At 39.8% G+C, this 17983-nt stretch overlaps 1 protein-coding gene across 1 annotated transcript in view; it reads right to left on the bottom strand.

Moving 5' to 3' along the window:
- The window catches only part of SLC39A8 (solute carrier family 39 member 8), a 69780-nt gene extending 54015 nt beyond the window's left edge, over window positions 1-15765 (bottom strand). Inside the window, exons 1-2 of the mRNA XM_017508663.2 lie at window positions 15611-15765; window positions 14706-15177 (exon numbers count right to left, since the gene is read on the bottom strand). Of these exons, the coding sequence (XP_017364152.1) occupies window positions 14706-14924 (219 nt within the window). The 5' untranslated portion in view covers window positions 14925-15177; window positions 15611-15765. The remainder of the gene's footprint in view (window positions 1-14705; window positions 15178-15610) is intronic.
- Between the last annotated feature and the right edge of the window lie 2218 nt (window positions 15766-17983).

The following is a 17983-nucleotide window of genomic DNA, read 5'->3' as shown; positions in this document are numbered from 1 at the left end:
AACTAGAGAAGCAAGGGCCAACAAATTCAAAAGCTAGCAGAAGACAAGAAATAACTAAGATCAGAGCAGAACTAAAGGAGATAGAGACACGAAAGACCCTTCAAAAAATCAATGAATCCAGGAGCTGATTTTTTGAAAAGATTAACAAAATAAATAGACCACTAGCCAGACTAATAAAGAGGAAAGGAGAAAAGAATCAAATAGCCACAATAAAAAATATTTAAGGGGATATCACCACTGATCCTGAAGAAACACCAACTACTACCAGAGAATATTATAAACACCTCTATGCAAATAAATAGAAAATCTAGAAGAAATGAATAAATTCCTGGACACATACACTCTCCCAAGACTAAACAAACAATAAGTTGAATCCCTGAATAGACCAAATAACAAGTTCTGAAACTGAGGCAGTAACTAATAGCCTACTAACCAAAAAAAGCCCCGGACCGGACAGACTCACAGCCCAATTCTACCAGAGGTACAAACAGGAGCTGGTACCATTCCTTCTGAAACTATTCCAAACAATAGAAAAAGAGGGACTCCTCCCTAACTCATTTTATGAGGCCAGCATCATCCTGATACTAAAATCTGGCAGAGACACAACAAAGAAAGAAAATTTCAAGCTCATACCCATGATAAACATTGATGCAAAAATCCTCAATAAAATACTGGCAAACTGAATCCTGTAGCATATCAAAAAGCTTATCCACCACAATCAAGTCAGCTTCATCCCTGGGATGTAAGCCTGGTTCAACATACACAAATCAATAAACGTAATCCATTACATAAAGAGAACCAATGACAAAAACCACAATTACCTCAATAGATGCAGAAAAGCATCTATTGAGGTAATTCAACACCTTTCATGCTAAAAACTCTCAATAAACTAGATATTAATGGAACATATCTCAATAATAAGAGCTATTTATGACAAACCCACAGCCAATATCATACTGAATGGGAAAAAGATGGAAGCATTTCTTTGAAAACCAGAACAAGACAAGGATGCCCTCTCTCACCATTCCTATTCAATACTGTATTGGAAGTTCTGGGCAGTCAGGCAAGAGAAAGAAATAGAGCGTATTCAAATAGGAAGAGAGGAAATCAAATTGTCTCTGCTTACAAACTACATGATTGTATATTGTTGTGATTCACTCAGGGTGGTTGACAAAATATTAAGGGAAATATCAGGGAAAGTTATAAGATTATAGTTTCAAATCTTTTGGAAGGCTGAAAGGTTTTCATCAACTTGTATAATGGAACAGGCTGAAGGCAGCCAGTTCTGACCTTAGAGCATTGGGTCATAGGGTGAAGATTAGGAATAATAGAAGCTTCCCCAGTTAAGTCTGTTTACCCCACATTCCTTTGTTTCTACTCTAACTATTTATCTACTCATATAAACTTTGTGTCAGATGGTCCTCTCAGAAGGGACGAAGGGGGATTACCTGTTAATGGTGTTTACTCTGGACCCCAGAACCAAAGCTTTTATCTTTCACAAAACAACTTTTTTAACCATGTTAATTATCCATAAGCATGTTGACTTAGAACCTCTGTAAGTAAATCTATACTGAATAAATGTGAGGAGGAACAGCGATAGGGGTTAAGTAGCAGCAATCGCCCTCTGAGCGCAGCTGACAACCTTCTTAGCCCACTCATTCACTCGTAATGGTGTGTGAGAGTATTTTATTCATCCGTCACAGAGTCAGGATTTGCAGGACAGACCCCCGCAGGTGATCAATGTGTCAGTATATTTAGAAAACCACATCGTCTCAGCCCAAAATCTCCTTAAGCTGATAAGCAGTTTCAGCAAAGTCTCAGAATACAAAATCAATGTGCAAAAATCAAAAGCATTCCTATACACCAATAATACACAGAGAACCAAATGATGCATGAACTCTCATTCACAATTGCTACAAAGAGAATAAAATACCTAGAAATATACTTACAAGGGATGTAAAGGACCTCTTCAAGGAGCACTACAAACCACTGCTGAAGGAACAAAGAGAGGATACAAAGAAATAGAAAAACATTCCATGCTTATGGAGAGGAAGAATCATGTCATGCAAGTGGCCTTATTGTCCAAAGTAATTTATGGATTCAATGATATCCCCTCAAGCTACCATTGACTTTCTTCACAGATAGAAAAAACTACTCTTAATTTCATATAGAACCAAAAAAGAACACTTATAGCCAAGACAATCCTAAGCAAAAAGAACAAAGCTGGAGGCATCACACTACCTGACTTCGAACTATACTACAAGTCTACAATAAACAAAACACCATGGTATTGGTACCAAAACATATATATAGACCAAAAGAACAGAACAGAGGCCTCAGAAATAACACCACACATTCACAACCATCTGATCTTCGACAAACCTGACAAAAACCAGCAATAGGGAAAGGATTCCCTATTTAATAAATGTTGTTGGGAAAACTGGCTAGCCCTATGCAGAAAACTGAAACTGGACCCCTTTCTTACATCTTACACAAAAATTAACTCAAGATGGATTAAAGACTTAAATGTAAGACCTAAAACCATAAAAGATCTAGAAGAAAACCCAGTCAAAACTTTTCAGGATGTAGGCATGGGCAAAGACTTCATGACTGAAACACCAAAAGCGTTTGCAACAAAAGCCAAAATTGACAAATAGAATTTAATTAAACTGAAGAGCTTCTGCACAGCAAAAGAAACTATCATCAGAGTGAACAGGCAACCTACAGAATGGGAGAGAATTGTTGCAATCTATTGACAAAATGCTAATATCCAGAATCTACAAGGAACTTGAACAAATTTACAAGAAAAAAAAAACCATCAAAAAGTGGGCAAAGGACATGAACTGACACCTCTCAAAAGACATTTATGTAGCCAACAAACATGAAAAAAAGCTCATCATCACTGGTCATCAGAGAAATGCAAATCAAAACCACAATGAGATACTATCGCACAGCAGTCAGAATTGCAATCAGTAAAAAGTAAACAACAGACGCTGGACAGGATGTGGAGAAACAGGAACACTTTTACACTGTTGGTGAGGGTATAAATCAGTTTAACCCTTGTGGAAGACAGTGTGGTAATTTCTCAAGGATCTAGAATCAGAAATACCATTTGACCCAGCAATCCCATTACTGGGTATATACCGAAAGGATTATAAATCATTCTACTATAAAGACACATGCAAATGTATGTTTATTGCAGCACTATACATAATAGCAAAGATTTAGAACCAACCCAAATGCCCATCAATGATAGACTAGATAAAGAAAATGTGGCACATATACACAATGGAATACTATGCAGCTATTAAATAGGATGAGTTTGTGTCCTCTGCAGGGATACGGAAGAAGATGGAAACCATAATTCTCAGCAAACTAATACAGGAACAGAAAACCGAACACCATATAACACCACTCATAAGTGGAAGCTGAACAATGAGAACACATGGACACGGGGGGGGAACATCACACACCCGGGCCTGTCATGGGGTGGGGGTCTAGGGGAGGGGTAGCATTAGGAGAAATACCTAATGTAGATGATGGGTTGATGGGTGCAGCAAACCACCATGGCACCTATGTCACAAACCTGCACATTCGGCACATGTATCCCACAACTTAAAGTATAATTTAAAAAAAAATCAAGTCTGGCAGAAATGCAGAGGAAAGAGAGACGTGAGGCAGGACTGGATGCAGAGGGCAGCAGCAGTAACAGAGTGGATGTGTATTAAATACTTACAGCCTGCCAGACACAGGACAGAGCAACCAGATATATTATCTGATTTTATCTCCACTACAATCCCATAAGGTAGGTATAATTTTCTACATTACACAAAAGAGGATTTGGGAGCTTCAAAAGATTAACTAAAAGATATTTAGAAGTTATTATGACAAGATTTATGTGCATTTAATATGGGAAGGGGAAAGAAAAAGGGAGGAGTCAATATTAATATCCAGTTTCTCAGTTTAGTTCAGTGAGTAGATGCTGATACCCATCACTAAGATGGGTAAAACAGGAATATCAAAAGCTTTTGATGGAGAAAGAGATGGAGTTAGAGATGGAGTTGATGAGTTTTGTCTGAGACAGGTTTAGACCTGCTGAATTGGGGAAAAGAAAAGAGTTAGACATCAATCGTCAGTTGGGTACGGAAGGCCGAATCTCAAGAAAGCAATCTGAAAGGAGCCAACTCATGTAGAAAGCATCTACAGATAGATAACCACAGACATATGAGTCATTGAAGATATACAGAAAGGGTGTGTGAAATCAAAAGAAAAGAGGCTTGAGATGGAAACCTGAGGAGCACTAATATTCAAAGAATGAGCAAAGGAAACTGAAAAGCAGCAGCAAGGGAAGTATGAAAAACATGGCACAAACAGCTGTAAACAAGGAAAGGATGTGTTTCAAGTAGGACGTAATCAACACCAACAAAATTACCGAGTGGTGAGGCCTGAAAAGCACCCACTATAGCTAACAGTAAGGAGGTTCCACATGACTTGGTATAGAATAATTTCAAGCAAGTGGTGGGGACAGAAAAAAACCAGGACCAATGGTTTGAGGAGTGAATGAGAGGTGAGAAAATGGAACACGCATTCGGACCTTTCTGTGGTCCAGTTATACACAGAAAACGAAGCACAAAGATCACGGAATATTCACGGGAGTCAGAGCACAGTGGCTTTGCTAATACTGCATCTGATTAAAATTAGCCCAAGGAAAAAAAACTGAGGACTCAAAACTGGAATGGCTGGTCTCCTCGACAAATCTGGGCACTTTGTCTAAATTTTACCAAATGACTTATTCGTATCTCAGTTTCTGGGAGAAATGATATGTCCTAATTTTCTCATAATATTATTTTGAGTATCAAATGTCAATTGTCATGAAATAACTTTGCAAGGTTGAAAACTAGTTTGCAGAGGAAGTAATAACGAGTTTTAGAGCCAGCCCTGATTATTCCAAGTACAACTTTAACAAGGGAAAGAAAAGATTTTTTTTTCCTTTTTTCACTCAAACAAGAGGGGAACATCAGCAGAGAATACCTTCCTGCTTCAAATAAATGATTGCACAGTTCCCAGTGGCTTCAAAAAAATGGCATCCATTCTACCTTGACATCTAGGCACTTGGATGATATAAGAGGCACTTGGCTTTTTGGAAAATAAGTCCCTCTGTGGGATGATACACTTCAGCATAAGAGGCAACAGTGGAAAATGCATCGGTTATAGGATCCACTCACCCTAGAATGGAATATTTTCTCTGCCACTATGAGTCCAAATTTCTACTGATTTAAAGTGAGTTATTTAACCTACATAAAGTTGAGTTTGCTCAAGGGAATAACAAGAGTATTTACCCCATTGGATCAGGATGATTAACAGAATGGCGTATAAGGAAGAACTGAGCAGGATGTCTGGAACACGGAAGTCCTCTATAATTGTTAGCAAATATTCTTAGTGGGACAGGACCTGTTTCCTCTGCCACGGTAAAGGCCCTGCCCAAAACATTTACTTAAACAGCGTTCATCCCAAGGCTAGAGACAGAGCCAGCATCTAGTTGTTCATGCTAATGAGTATAGGTGAAGTAACCAAATAATAGACTTTGTGCTCTGGGAACTCTGGTCCTGAAGAAAACTGTAGAGCATCATGATTTCATATTCAAACTCAATTATGTGGTACCATCATAGCATGGATGTCTTAACATAAGTGTGTTTTATAGAACATATGACAAATATTTATATAAAGCAGGATCTTTTGCCAAATTTAGAATCAGCCTACTAATTTTACTGTTCACTTTTCATCTGAAGTTTGGGCTGTTTCCTTGCCACTGAAGAGCTACATTTTCCCCTTCTCCCAGTTAGACTAAAATGGTGGTCATTCTCTTACCTGCTTTCTACCCAACAAAGTTTAGTTAAACACAGAGGGTCCTGGATTCTTTGGCTTGCAAAATCCATATAGAAGTTCATACAGATTTAGAAGTAGGTCTCAATTTAAAACCACAATTCTATCCATTTCTGGAAGTATAAGGTGGTTCCCCAAATACTCACATTTCAGTGGTGATGCCAATTTGGGGCAAAAATAATAAAACAAAGCCTACTCCTAAATAAAGCATCAGAAGTCCTCTGTAGGGGAGGTAATAATTTCAATGCATATTTTAGTACTCATATTATTTTATTTGTCTCTACACCTAAGATTTACATTGTCAAGAATTTACTACCAGTGTTTAGTGAAAGGGAAGTGGAGGTAAACAGCAAAAGCCTTTCTCAAGGTAGTCACCATGGAAACCAAGACTGAAATCAAAGTCACTGCACTTATGTCTCACTGGTCTTTTTATTTCATTAATTCTTGCTGTCTTTTTATAGCTGTGCTTTCTTCTTTAAGTTGACAGACCCTTGGGTGTTCAGATCTTCAATGAAAGACAATTTTGTTAAGGATAATGTAGCTGTATCAAGTAACATAGTATTATGATGATAATAACTATGTTTTGAACACATAATTTGAGCCAGACACAATGCTAAGTATTTTACATAAATTGTCTTTGTATTATTGGAAGCAATATACGTAAGGAAAAAAGTCTCATATTTTTATTGAGTTGGCATATGTAACATACTAAATATATGTGTCCAAAATATATTAAATGTTCAGTAAATGTTTAATATTGCTCTTATTTTCTAGTCCAAAAAAAACATCCTATGAGTAAAGTTCTTTTTTTTTCAATTCACAGATGTGAAAACTAAGGATTACGAAAAGAGGTTAGGTTACTTGCCTGTGATTTTTCAGGTGGTAAGCAAGAGAAATAGAATTTCAGCCCAGGCTTGCCTGACTCCAGAAGCCAAATTGTAAACCATTGTGTTGTATTCTCTTAAGATAGTTAGAGGTCTAAGAAGCTCACCAAATAAATTGGTTACAATTATGGATTATTTTTAATTAGGTTCACAGAACTAAAGACTTAGAGGCATTATCAACACTCACTTGATTTTTTTCTCTAGCTATTCAATTTATTATTTTTAAAAAAGTCAAGGGTTTTATTTGGCCTTGGAATGCATAATGCTACATTTCAGGTTCACCTTTAATCTACACTCACAGATTTTTATTTTTATTCTCCTTAAACTTCAGGCCAAGAAAAACAACAGAGTATCTTTAGAAACAGATGGAAGCCAAATTAAACAAGGCTCCACTCTTAAGGTTTCTATGCTCCCAAATCCTATCAACACAAAGGTAATTCAGTGAAAGTTTCATTTCTTTATAAAATAACTCTCAAGACTAACCCATTTGACTAATGAAACAGACAACTGGAAATAATTTGAGAATAAATTAATTAGTTTCAACTACAAACAGGAATCTACTATTATATAGAGTTGAAAATGGGAGAATTCTGAAAACTACATAGTTTTTTAGATAGTCTAGAATTTAGTAACATTCTTTTTCTAAAATAAATTGCATTCTAAATGACCCTAATACTAGCTGTTTGCACTTAGTAATGTGTACATCCCTTGAGCAAACACCAGTTGGAATACAAGTAACTTGCAAACCCATTACCAGCCACATTAAACTGCCTTCATTAGGGGTTGCTTTCCTTTTCCTGAGGAAAATTAATCCTTCTCAGCTTCAGGCCTTATTTTCCATTTCTATTTATATTCCTATTTTTCTCCCCCAACCCCTACTACCACCAAAAGAAATTCATTTTTCTCTTAAAAAGAATCAAAAGTATATCAAACTTAAAGAAAACACCTTTAAAGAACAGTTATGGTTGAAAAGTAATGGTATTTTATGATTAGGAAGCAGAAAACTAAGTCACTAACCCTCACTCAGTATCTCCCAAGACAAGAATAAACCATGGAAAGCATAACAGCTGCAACTCTCCCACCCAGATGAGAGAACATCACTAGAAAACATCCCTAGAGAGAAACAAAGATCTATCCCAATTAAGGAGAGTTCACTTGATTAACTGTGTGAGAAAGCTCAAACTGCCTCCTAGCAGCACTGTCTTACCTATAGTTAAGAGTCAGTGATTCTGTTGAAGTACTCAGTTCACCTTCTATTCCCTCCTTGCTTCAACTCATTCCCCAACACCTACACACAAACCACGTTCTCCAGTGTTCTGCAGTTCAGAATGCACTTGCTTCAGAGGCATCATAAGGGGAGATTTCCATTCTAAACTGCCAGAAGAGACAGTGGATTCATTGGCAGGAAACTTCTAGCATAAAAGTGAGAAATGGACAGAAAGGTTTCACACTAGACATACCTGAAGTCTATCCAAAGGAGAAAGTACTCTTTTTGCTCAAAATATAGTCCCTTAAAAAAATTCATTATATATGAAAGAATAAAAGAAAATTTCATGTTCTAAAAAAGAATTCATGTAATTCACATGAAAATTCATCACATTTGGAACAAGCAAAAGTTCCATCAATAATTTTTTTAAAAAACCAAACCAGATAAGCAGAATTGACTGAGTTGTAACTTTTCCAACGACCCACCCCCCTCCACAATAAAAATCCCTCACCTTTCTAAACTACTAGCAAATCCTTTCCAGCATCCAGGTGACAATCATATATGGCCTTGTGATATGTTTTACAACATCTGCTTTGGTGATTACTTTACTGCAGCTTTGCCTTGCATATTCACTTTTCACAAGTTTCCATCTTTTTTCTTAATTATAAGGTCTCTGAGGAGCAAGACAAGTCATCATCATTGTACCCTCTGCAGCTTCCTTAATGTGACTAATGTCACATTAGTCATTAGCAATGTAGCCAGATAAGCAGTTGATGACTAGTAACTTCTGTCCGTGGTTCAAAATCTGAGGTCACTGTTGCTCTAGCTAGAGAAAGTATAGTTTTCTAGATTGTAATTCAAAAAATGCACTATAGCACAGTTTGTAAGATTGCCTCAGGTTCTACCACTAACTTCATGACGTTGGTCCAGTTACTTAACCTCTCTGTGCCACATTTTTCTTATGCATAAAATGAAGATAATAATGGGACCTTTATCATAAGATTGGTATGAGTATGAAATGTGATAATACAAATAAATTGGTTAAGAGAATCATGCCACATAGTAAAATATTAATAAATTCTAGCTATAATTATTATATTATATGTAAAAGGGTTCATATGACTCCTAGGATAGTGGGTAAAGGTGTGATTTTGGGAGGTAGGTATGAAAGAAATGAAAAGCATTTTCCTAATGGATCCAAATCACACCTGGCATCAAGGCAAACCAAGCTCTTGACATCACAGTCAAATGAATTACGAATGTCCCTCATTTCCCCAAGGCCTTGAAATGTACACAATCAACTTATGTGACAGTGATCTAATAGATCAGAATGGGGCCATTGTCTTGGAGGACTCTTGACAAGAGACCCAGGTAACCTCATCCTCTGTCCTGCCCTTCCAGTTTCTCACCTGAACAAGCAGGTTAGAAGGCATTCCTAGAAGGTTTACCCCCACCATTTCGCAGCACATAAAGGGAAAAAAAAGAACAAGTGTTCTTTATCTCTTCTGTTCACAGTCCATGCTTCCCAGAAACGCCCTCATCTAACCCATCATTACCCCCACCCCAGGAAAAAGTGCAGTTGATGACAACAAGCAATGCAAACAACATGTTTGCAGTATTCACACACATACATACACTCCTGTTTGCTACATACCACTATCCTGGCTACATATCACCAGAAATCAGTAAATCATTGCTGGCTGTGACATCCCAGAAAGGCCATCCATTGATATAAGCCCAGAGTTATTCTTTCTCTCTCTTTCATCACAGGGCTAGAAGATAATGAAGGAAGGAATCTAACAATACTTAAATAAATAACCATTACAGGCAAAGGTTGAAATAGAAAAGGCCTATCTTTGGGGCCTTCTGCATACCCTTCAGCCATGCCTGCTCTTCTAGAAGGCTCTGGAAGCAGAGGCTTTATATTACTTTCTGATTTTCTCCAGATTCAAGTGATCTTTACATCTCATGCAATCCACTGCAGATGGCGCCTTAGATCCCCCCTTTGACCTACTCCAATACATTCCACACTTCCATGTAGATTAATTTTCTGAAAACACAGGTCTTATCTTACTTTAGTTTTTAAACACATTTATTCCTAGTGTTCCATTATTGGAACGCTAAGAATGTGGGAGTTATTTACATCCTACTGCTCAAGATCATTGCCAAGGTCTGACTGCAAAAATTCAAAAAGCCACAACCTCAGGCACAAACAGGTTAGTCCCTTAATCAGACATATCACTGTATTGTGCATTATAGTTATATGTGCATATGTCATATCTCTTCCAATAGACTGCAAAGTCATGTGAGAGCTCAAATTATCATACTCATCGTAAATAATCTTCACCTATTTATTCAAAAAAAATCCAACAAATACACATTATAAACCAGGTACTATACTACTCCCTAGAAAGGAGTCAGACGATGCCCTTCAACTTGTTAAAAATCTTTTGTAGGGTAGAGGGAGGCATCAGGGGTTATAGCCACATAAGCAGAAAACTGTAATACATACAAAATAATTTACATGGTATAATATAATATAATATGTTATAATTTCACAGGCACCAAGAAATATAGGATTGCATTGAAGGGACTTCTACCTTACTCTTGAGAAGATCAAGAAAGGCTTCTCAGAAGAAGTAATGTCTAAACTGATACCAGAGCATAATCAAGTGTTTCTAGAGAACCAGGCATTATAAATAGTCCATTAAAATTGGAACTGTGGCAAAGGATAAGGCTTAAGAAACATACAGGGATCAAATCATAAAAGGACTTTAAAGCCACTATAAGTGTTTGAAGTTTATCTAAAAAGCATTGAATTGTTTTAACAGGATGAGTGATACGATCAGATTTGTAGTTTAAAATAACCACTCTAATTAGAGTGCAGCAGTCATTCAAAATGTCTGTTGAACACATGAATAGTTAAGTGACATCAGGATGGTAAAAAATATTTCAGGAATCCAGAAAATAGAGAAATCAGTAAATCATTGCTGGCCGTGATACCCCAGAAAGGTTTTATGGTGAAGTTTAACTGGGCTTAAGAAAGTAGATTTTCAAAGCGCAATTCAAGGAGAAGAACATTCCAGTCAAAGGCAGGAAGGGTCCAAGAAAGATAATCAGCTAAGAAATGGTTGAGCAAAAGCATATGAAATCTATAGAACAGTGAGTAGTTTGGTTTAGTAGGTGCTAGGTCTGGAGAGGTAGGTTGACACAGGGAGATCAGGCCTTAAATGTTAGCCTCAAGATTTAGTTTGCCAGCTAAGAGACAGTTCATGGAGGCTTTCTGAAAGAAAGAGTGTTGCTTTGGGAAGACTGAATATGAATTGAAAAAGGTTAAAAACAGAATCTGGCAACCAGGTGAGAGTAGAAATGTGAGAAGAAAAAAACTACATGCAATGCAGAAGATAGGCCACAAGATATATATCAAAAAATATGTATCAAAAGAAGAAAGAGGTAGAAGAGAGAGAAGCAGAAGTGTCAGGTTGAGGGACAGCATGAAATAAAGGCCCTCCCTGCTTCAACCTGCCATACTCACTCCCACATTCCAGCACCCTCTATGACCCTCCTTGGGGGACTCTCTGAATGGAGGCATTTCTAGCAGCTCAGTGTGATAATTTAGAAAATAGGATCCTCCTTTTTAACAGGCTGTTTAATCACTATCTACACATAAGAACTTAAAAATACAGTGGTTGAAAAGAGGAAATGAGGAAAAGAAACATTTGAAGAATGAGAAAGGAACTTCTGAACAAACAAAAGTCAGCACTGAGGCCACTATTAAATGTCCTACATTAATAACCAGGGATATCCAGATATGTGGGGCTTCCCTGTGTATTCTAGGAACTCCCCTCAATAGATCAGACCTTTATCCAGAAATAAGGGCCCCAGAGACCCATTTGGCTAAAAGGGCTCCCTCCTCTTCGTTGTTTGGGTCACTGCTTCTACCTAACTTTGTACTGTCAGTCCCTATAAGATGCAAAACCATTGGCTCAATTGGTCTACTGTCTACAATTTGAACTCAGGTCTCTTTGATATCCCAAAGCAACAAGTTAATTTAACAGTACTTAAGGATGCAGAAGAAAAATATTTAGAAAACCTCCCAAAATTGTCTAACAAATCTCCAGAGTTGATTAGTCTATTACCTGAGAAAAGCTGACCTAATAAATATCACAGCCCTCAACCAAAAGACTAGTGTTATTTAAAAACTAGGTCTTGTAGAAGATTCAATAAATTCCTGGACCCTGTAAACAAATTTTAGTCTCTTAGCCTTTTTCAAAGTCAAAAACCAAGTGTCTCACAATAGACATATGCATTGTTTATTCTACCCTGTGAGGAAACTGAAGTTGTATTCCTTAGGGTATATAAACATTAATGACCCTAATATTTTACTCCAGATTGGATGGTTTCACACTGGAGCATACATGAATGCTCAAGTCCATCAATTACCAGCAAATCAATAGATTCTTTTGGATTAGCATTTCATTTGCCATCATTTAACCAATGATTATTGTTTTCATTCAGACTTTTTAGAACATCAGGCAGAGTGCAGTGGCTCACATCTGTAATCCCAGCACTTTGGGAGGCCAAGGCGGGTGGATCGCCTGAGGTCGGGAGTTCAAGACCAGCCTGACCAACATGGAGAAACCCTGTCTCTACTAAAAACACAAAATTAGCCAGGCGCAGTGGCGCACCTCTGTAATCCCAGCTACTCTGGAGGTTGAGACAAGAGAATCGCTTGAACACAGGAGGCGGAGGTTGCAGTGAGCTGAGATTGCCCCATTGCACTCCAGCCTGGGCAACAAGAGTGAAACTCTCAAAATAATAAAAAAATAAAAAAATAAAAAATAAAGCAAAAGAAAGGGAGAGAACATCAGAAAGATGTTTATTATGTTGATTAAGTGGTAAATCTTCCTTTTATTTCCAAGGTAATTATAGGCTTCTTCCTGTCCCTTTTTGATGCCTGCAGAGGCCATAATAGGGCAGTTAAATATGCAAACATAAGAATAAGAAATAAGGTGTCAAGATACGTATAATTTTACCTATTGAGACATCCTACCTGCTAATAAACAGAGAATCATATTACTGATACACTTAACTGATTTTCCTAAATAATTTAGGAATGTTTTCTAACGTCTTTGCAAAGGTGGTGTGGGAGGTATTTAGCCCCTTTAAAATTCATCAACACCTCCAGACACTGCAAGATAAGGAGATCATGCAAGTCAAAACAATGTGTGGGCTACAGATATGCAGCTTCAAGTCAATCCTCTAAGCTTCTTTCCAAGTACAAGACCATAGTTACCTGGAAATACTGGAGTCAGCTCAGCAGTTTCCCCTATTTGATAAGAAGAGAATGCCACTAGCCAGCAAACACTTTATTTTCTTAAATATATAATTTCGTAGACATTACCTCAGATATAATACCATGGCCAGAACTGGAGCTATAGACAATTTACTAAAGAACATGTATAAGAGGGCCAGAAAACCCTCCTAGGTCAAAGAGAGACCACCTCTGATATGCCATGGCATCAGAAAGTTCCACTTTTTCTTAAGAACCATATACTTTGAGATAAGCTATTTCTAGCAAAAAGAAAATCAATCTACCTATAAGGTTATTAACGTAGAATGTATTTGATTACAGTTTCCTTAACTCTCTTCTAAAGTCATATTCATTAGGAAATTTCCAAGAGCATAGTATGCAGCATTTCCCAAACATTTTGGACCCCCAAAACTTCTTGTAACAAACTAACATTGTCCAAAAATGACAAACAATATGGAAAATACTGTATCCTGCTCTCCAATATCAGTTGTCAATGGGACAGGAGTAGAAGGAAAAAAAATCAAAGCATTGAGTTAACTGAGTTTTAAAAAGAGAGAGAGAAGTTTTGGAAGGATGCAGAAAGTACACTTTGTCTCCTCACAATTTTAAGAACTACCCAATCATAGAATATTTATAATGGAAATAATTAAGAATAATTTGATTTTATGTTTACCAACAGGTATGATCTTTACTTGCTTCTAGGTAGTTCAAAGCCGTTCTTAAACCCCAGGTATTACCAAATGCCTAGTAGTACCCTATTTATGTACTGAAAATATTTTTTAATCATTTTGGATAAATACTAGAATCAAACACTTGACCTGACATATGACAAGGAACTAACAATATAGGCCTAGCCTACCATCATCTGGATGACCAAATTAGAATCTTGGTCTCCAGGCCTCCCCGGTTTTAGCCCTGAATGCCTCATGGGAGGTACACAGGAGCCAGAACTACATTACATCTCCTTTTCAGATGGCACTGGTTACCCACCAGGCAACTGTTAACCAGGGTAGCATGTGATAATCTTCCCAGCCAACCTTGTACGAAGTGTGTGAGCTGTTATCTTTCTGGAAAGATTTAAGTAACTCATTCCTATCTAAAAAGCATCTCTTAAGGTGGCGTCACACCTTCAACTACTTCATAAACTTTTCTATAAAATCTTATAGCCACCAGAGTCTGACTTCTCAGTTCATCAGGCGTAAAACTGAGGTTTCTGGCTGCCAAATCCCTGAACAATACTCACCTTTTAACCCTTTAGCCTCATCTAGTGAAAAGCGTCACGAGTTACCGCTCTCTACTTGAGAAATATAACAAGATTCTTTCTCCTGCACTTTTTCCAAATAAAAATGGCTCATATACTAAGTGAAGTCTAAGGACACCCACAGTACAGAGGGCCACCCGGGCCTGGTGGCCTTACCTGGTTGAAGTGCAGCTGGCCAGGCTCCGGGACGCCCACGCGGGAGGCGGCTCCCATCTGCTCCAGCAGGTGCTGTAGCTGCGCCGCCGACACGCTCCGATTCGCGCCGAACACGCTCAGCACATCCTCGCTGAAGGCGAGTCCCGGCCCCTCCGCCACTCCTCCGAGGCCGGCGGCCGCCAGCAGCAGGAGCCCGGCCACCGCCCGGCCCGGGGCCATCCTGGCCTGGGCTTCCCCTTCAGGGCCCGCTACGGGCTGCCGCGCAGAGGGACGCGCGCGGGCGCACTGGCGTCCGTGCCCAAGGGCGCGAGCGTCAGTGCTCGGCGCTGCTCCGAGTCAGGGGTGGCGCGGGGCGCCCCTGGTTCTCCGACGCCTTCGAGAGAACAGCAGCTCGCGACCTGCGGGGCATTGAAGTGGCAGCGTAGCCGCGGGGAGCGATAGGCGGAGTGGGCCCCCCGGCCTCCTGGAGAGCCTGAGATAAAGAGGACAAAGGGGGACAGAGATAAAGGCCACCAGGGCACCGGCCGGCCGGCTCCAGAAACGCTGCGTGGCAGTAGCCCTGAAACGCCCGGCCGGGCATGGGGTCAGCCGCCCCGGAGCCGGGTTTGCAAACGCCCCAAGATTTGCGTACATATGCTCCTCCCGGATATAAAGCCCCAAACCACGCCACTTCTTAGGAGAAACTAAAACCGCACTAACTGTAGAACTCCACCCCTCTTCCTGTCTCTGCTTTATTCTCTCTGCCGCAAACTTGGAAGAGGTGAGACGTGCAGTCCCTCAAGGAGCTACATTAAAGGGCTCTTCCCGGAGTCCTGGGGTTTGCGCGTCTAAACGGGACCCTCCCTCTCCCCGGATCTCTCCTCTGGGCTTGGCAAGTTAATCGGAAGGACTCGCTGGCCTCTCACCTCTCCTATCTGTTTCTGTTTGTCTCTGCGTCTTTCTCTCTGCGTGTCAAACGTGAGACTCGGTCTCTGGATCTCTCTTTCTCTCTCCCGCCCCCACAATGCCTTTATCTCTGACAAGTCCGCAGTGAAACTCCGCGGTCAGCTCCGGCGCCCTTTACAGATAAGGGGCGGAGGGCCGTGTCCCCGCCTCCGTAGCACGTGGTGACCCATTTCCCCAGCCTGCACTCCCGCGCGCATCCACGCCGGGGCGCAGGACAGCCGGCCTTCCCTCCGCCTGCGCTGCTCATTCCCAGCATCAGCCGTGCCCTCTTCCCCACCCTCATCCCTGAGGGTTACCTGATGCCACCTTCGTATCGGGATCCCTGACTCCTCTCTGGTCTCGGGGACGCATGCACCTTTTTGTGACCTTCATGAAACCAGCTTCCTGAAATGGAGCCTGGACACCCTTGTATTGTCTACACGATTAACAGGAATTGCTTTTTTGTCTCACTTCTTGAAACTAGAGAAGAAAGAGGAAATCCAACGGTAGCGGTAGCGGTGGTGGGCTAGCTGAGCCAGCACTGCCCAAGCCGGCGCTTCCTGGCGGGATATCCGCAGATCAGAGGAAGGTTTGTTTGTTCAGATGGAGGCTCAAGAAAAGCTGACTTAGGTGTGATGTCAACAGGTTTGTGTAAAGTGAGTGTGGTGTTTGAGGCAAAGGTTGGGTTTGGTGGATATAGTTGTTTAGGTATAAAGTGAAACCATGCTTCACTGTTAGATGGCTGTGAAAGGAAAGTAAATCTTGAGCCTCCAAAATCACCAAGCTAAAGGGAAAAATCAAGCTGGGGCCTGCTTAGGGCAAACCTGCCTCCCATTCTATTCAGTCAACCCTCTGAAGCTCACCTGAGACAAATGCATATCTGATTGCTTTCTATTCGCCATTGTTGATGTAAAAATGAAGATTCACTGGGTCAGATTAAGTTGTGTATTAGAGGAAGGCTGATCTTGGGCTCAAAATAATGCAACATTTTATCTTTTATCATATTTCTTTTTTTTTTTTTTTTTTTTTTTGAGAGGGAGTCTCAGCCTGTCTTCCAGGTTGGAGTGCAATGGCACAATCTGGGCCCACTGCAACCTCTGCCTCCCGGGTTAAAACGATTCTCCTGCCTCAGCCTCCCGAGTAGCTGGGATTACAGGTGCCTACCACACCCAGCTAATTTTGTATTTTTAGTAGAGACAGGGTTTCATCATGTTGACCAGGCTGGTCTCGAACTCCTGAACTTGTGATCCTCCTGCCTTGGTCTCCCAAAGTGCTGGGATTATAGGCACGAGCTATTGTGCCTGGCCATCTATTACATTTCTAACCTGGAAGCTTCCACTTCCAGTTGTTGTACCTTACTGGACTGAACCAATGTACATCTTACACATATTGATTCATATCTCATGTTTCCCTAAAATATGTAAAAGCAAATTGTACCCCTGACCACCCTGGGCACATGTCTCAGGACTTCCAGAGGCTGTGTCAGGGGCCTGTCCTTAATATTGGCAAAACAAACTTTTTAAATTGACAGAGACCTGTCTCAGATATTTTGCATTCACGTGGCTAAGGACAATAAAAAGAATTCAAGTTGCTGTTCTTGCCTTTCATCAGGAGAATCACAGCCTCCTAAAATAGCACATTTTAAAGAAACATTAAGTCTAGACAAGGAGGAGAAGATGGGGAAAAGAAAAGAGAAACCTAATTACATAACTTCGGAAGAAAGAGACAGGGAGAAAACATTCCTGGGGTATAAGGACCTCGGTAGACAAAACTAAAGGACTGTCATATAAGGAAGAAGGTTTAACTGTATTACATCTGACTCCAGAGGACAGAAGGCAGCAGTCATGGGGCAAAGTCACCAAGAGGAAGGTTTCTGCGCAATTATACGGCATGACTGCCTTGGGAGATAGTGATTTCTCCATGATCAAAAGTGATTCAAATCAACAGATCTTGGGTAACCACCTACAGAATGTGGTAGGAGGATTCACACCTGAAGGGAGATGAACTAAATGATCTTGATATTGTGCTCTTTCAAATTATAAAATCTGCACATTTGTTAATAATAAATTACAGAATTATGTTGATACAAAAAGATCAAATATAATATTTCACCTAAGGGCCAGAAGTAAGTTAATATCATAGTTGTGCTCTTAAATAACTCAGCTGGTGGGACTCTTCAAGCCTTTTATTGGATTTTAAAATATAGTTTGTTGCCTATTTTTCCTTTGGACTTCCGTGATGCAAAATGATTCTTGGAAATTAATGAGTGCTCTAAATGGTTAATCTGTACCCAGCAAGTTGTTTTTTTTCCAGCTTTTCTAAAACTAAATTTGTTCATAAAGTGTTGGATTTTA

Source organism: Cebus imitator, unplaced genomic scaffold (assembly GCF_001604975.1).
Source record: "Cebus imitator isolate Cc_AM_T3 unplaced genomic scaffold, Cebus_imitator-1.0 Scaffold397, whole genome shotgun sequence".
Lineage (NCBI taxonomy): Eukaryota > Metazoa > Chordata > Mammalia > Primates > Cebidae > Cebus > Cebus imitator.
The sequence above is the reverse complement of the archived record's forward strand: the minus strand, read 5'-3'. Positions and strand labels throughout refer to the sequence as shown.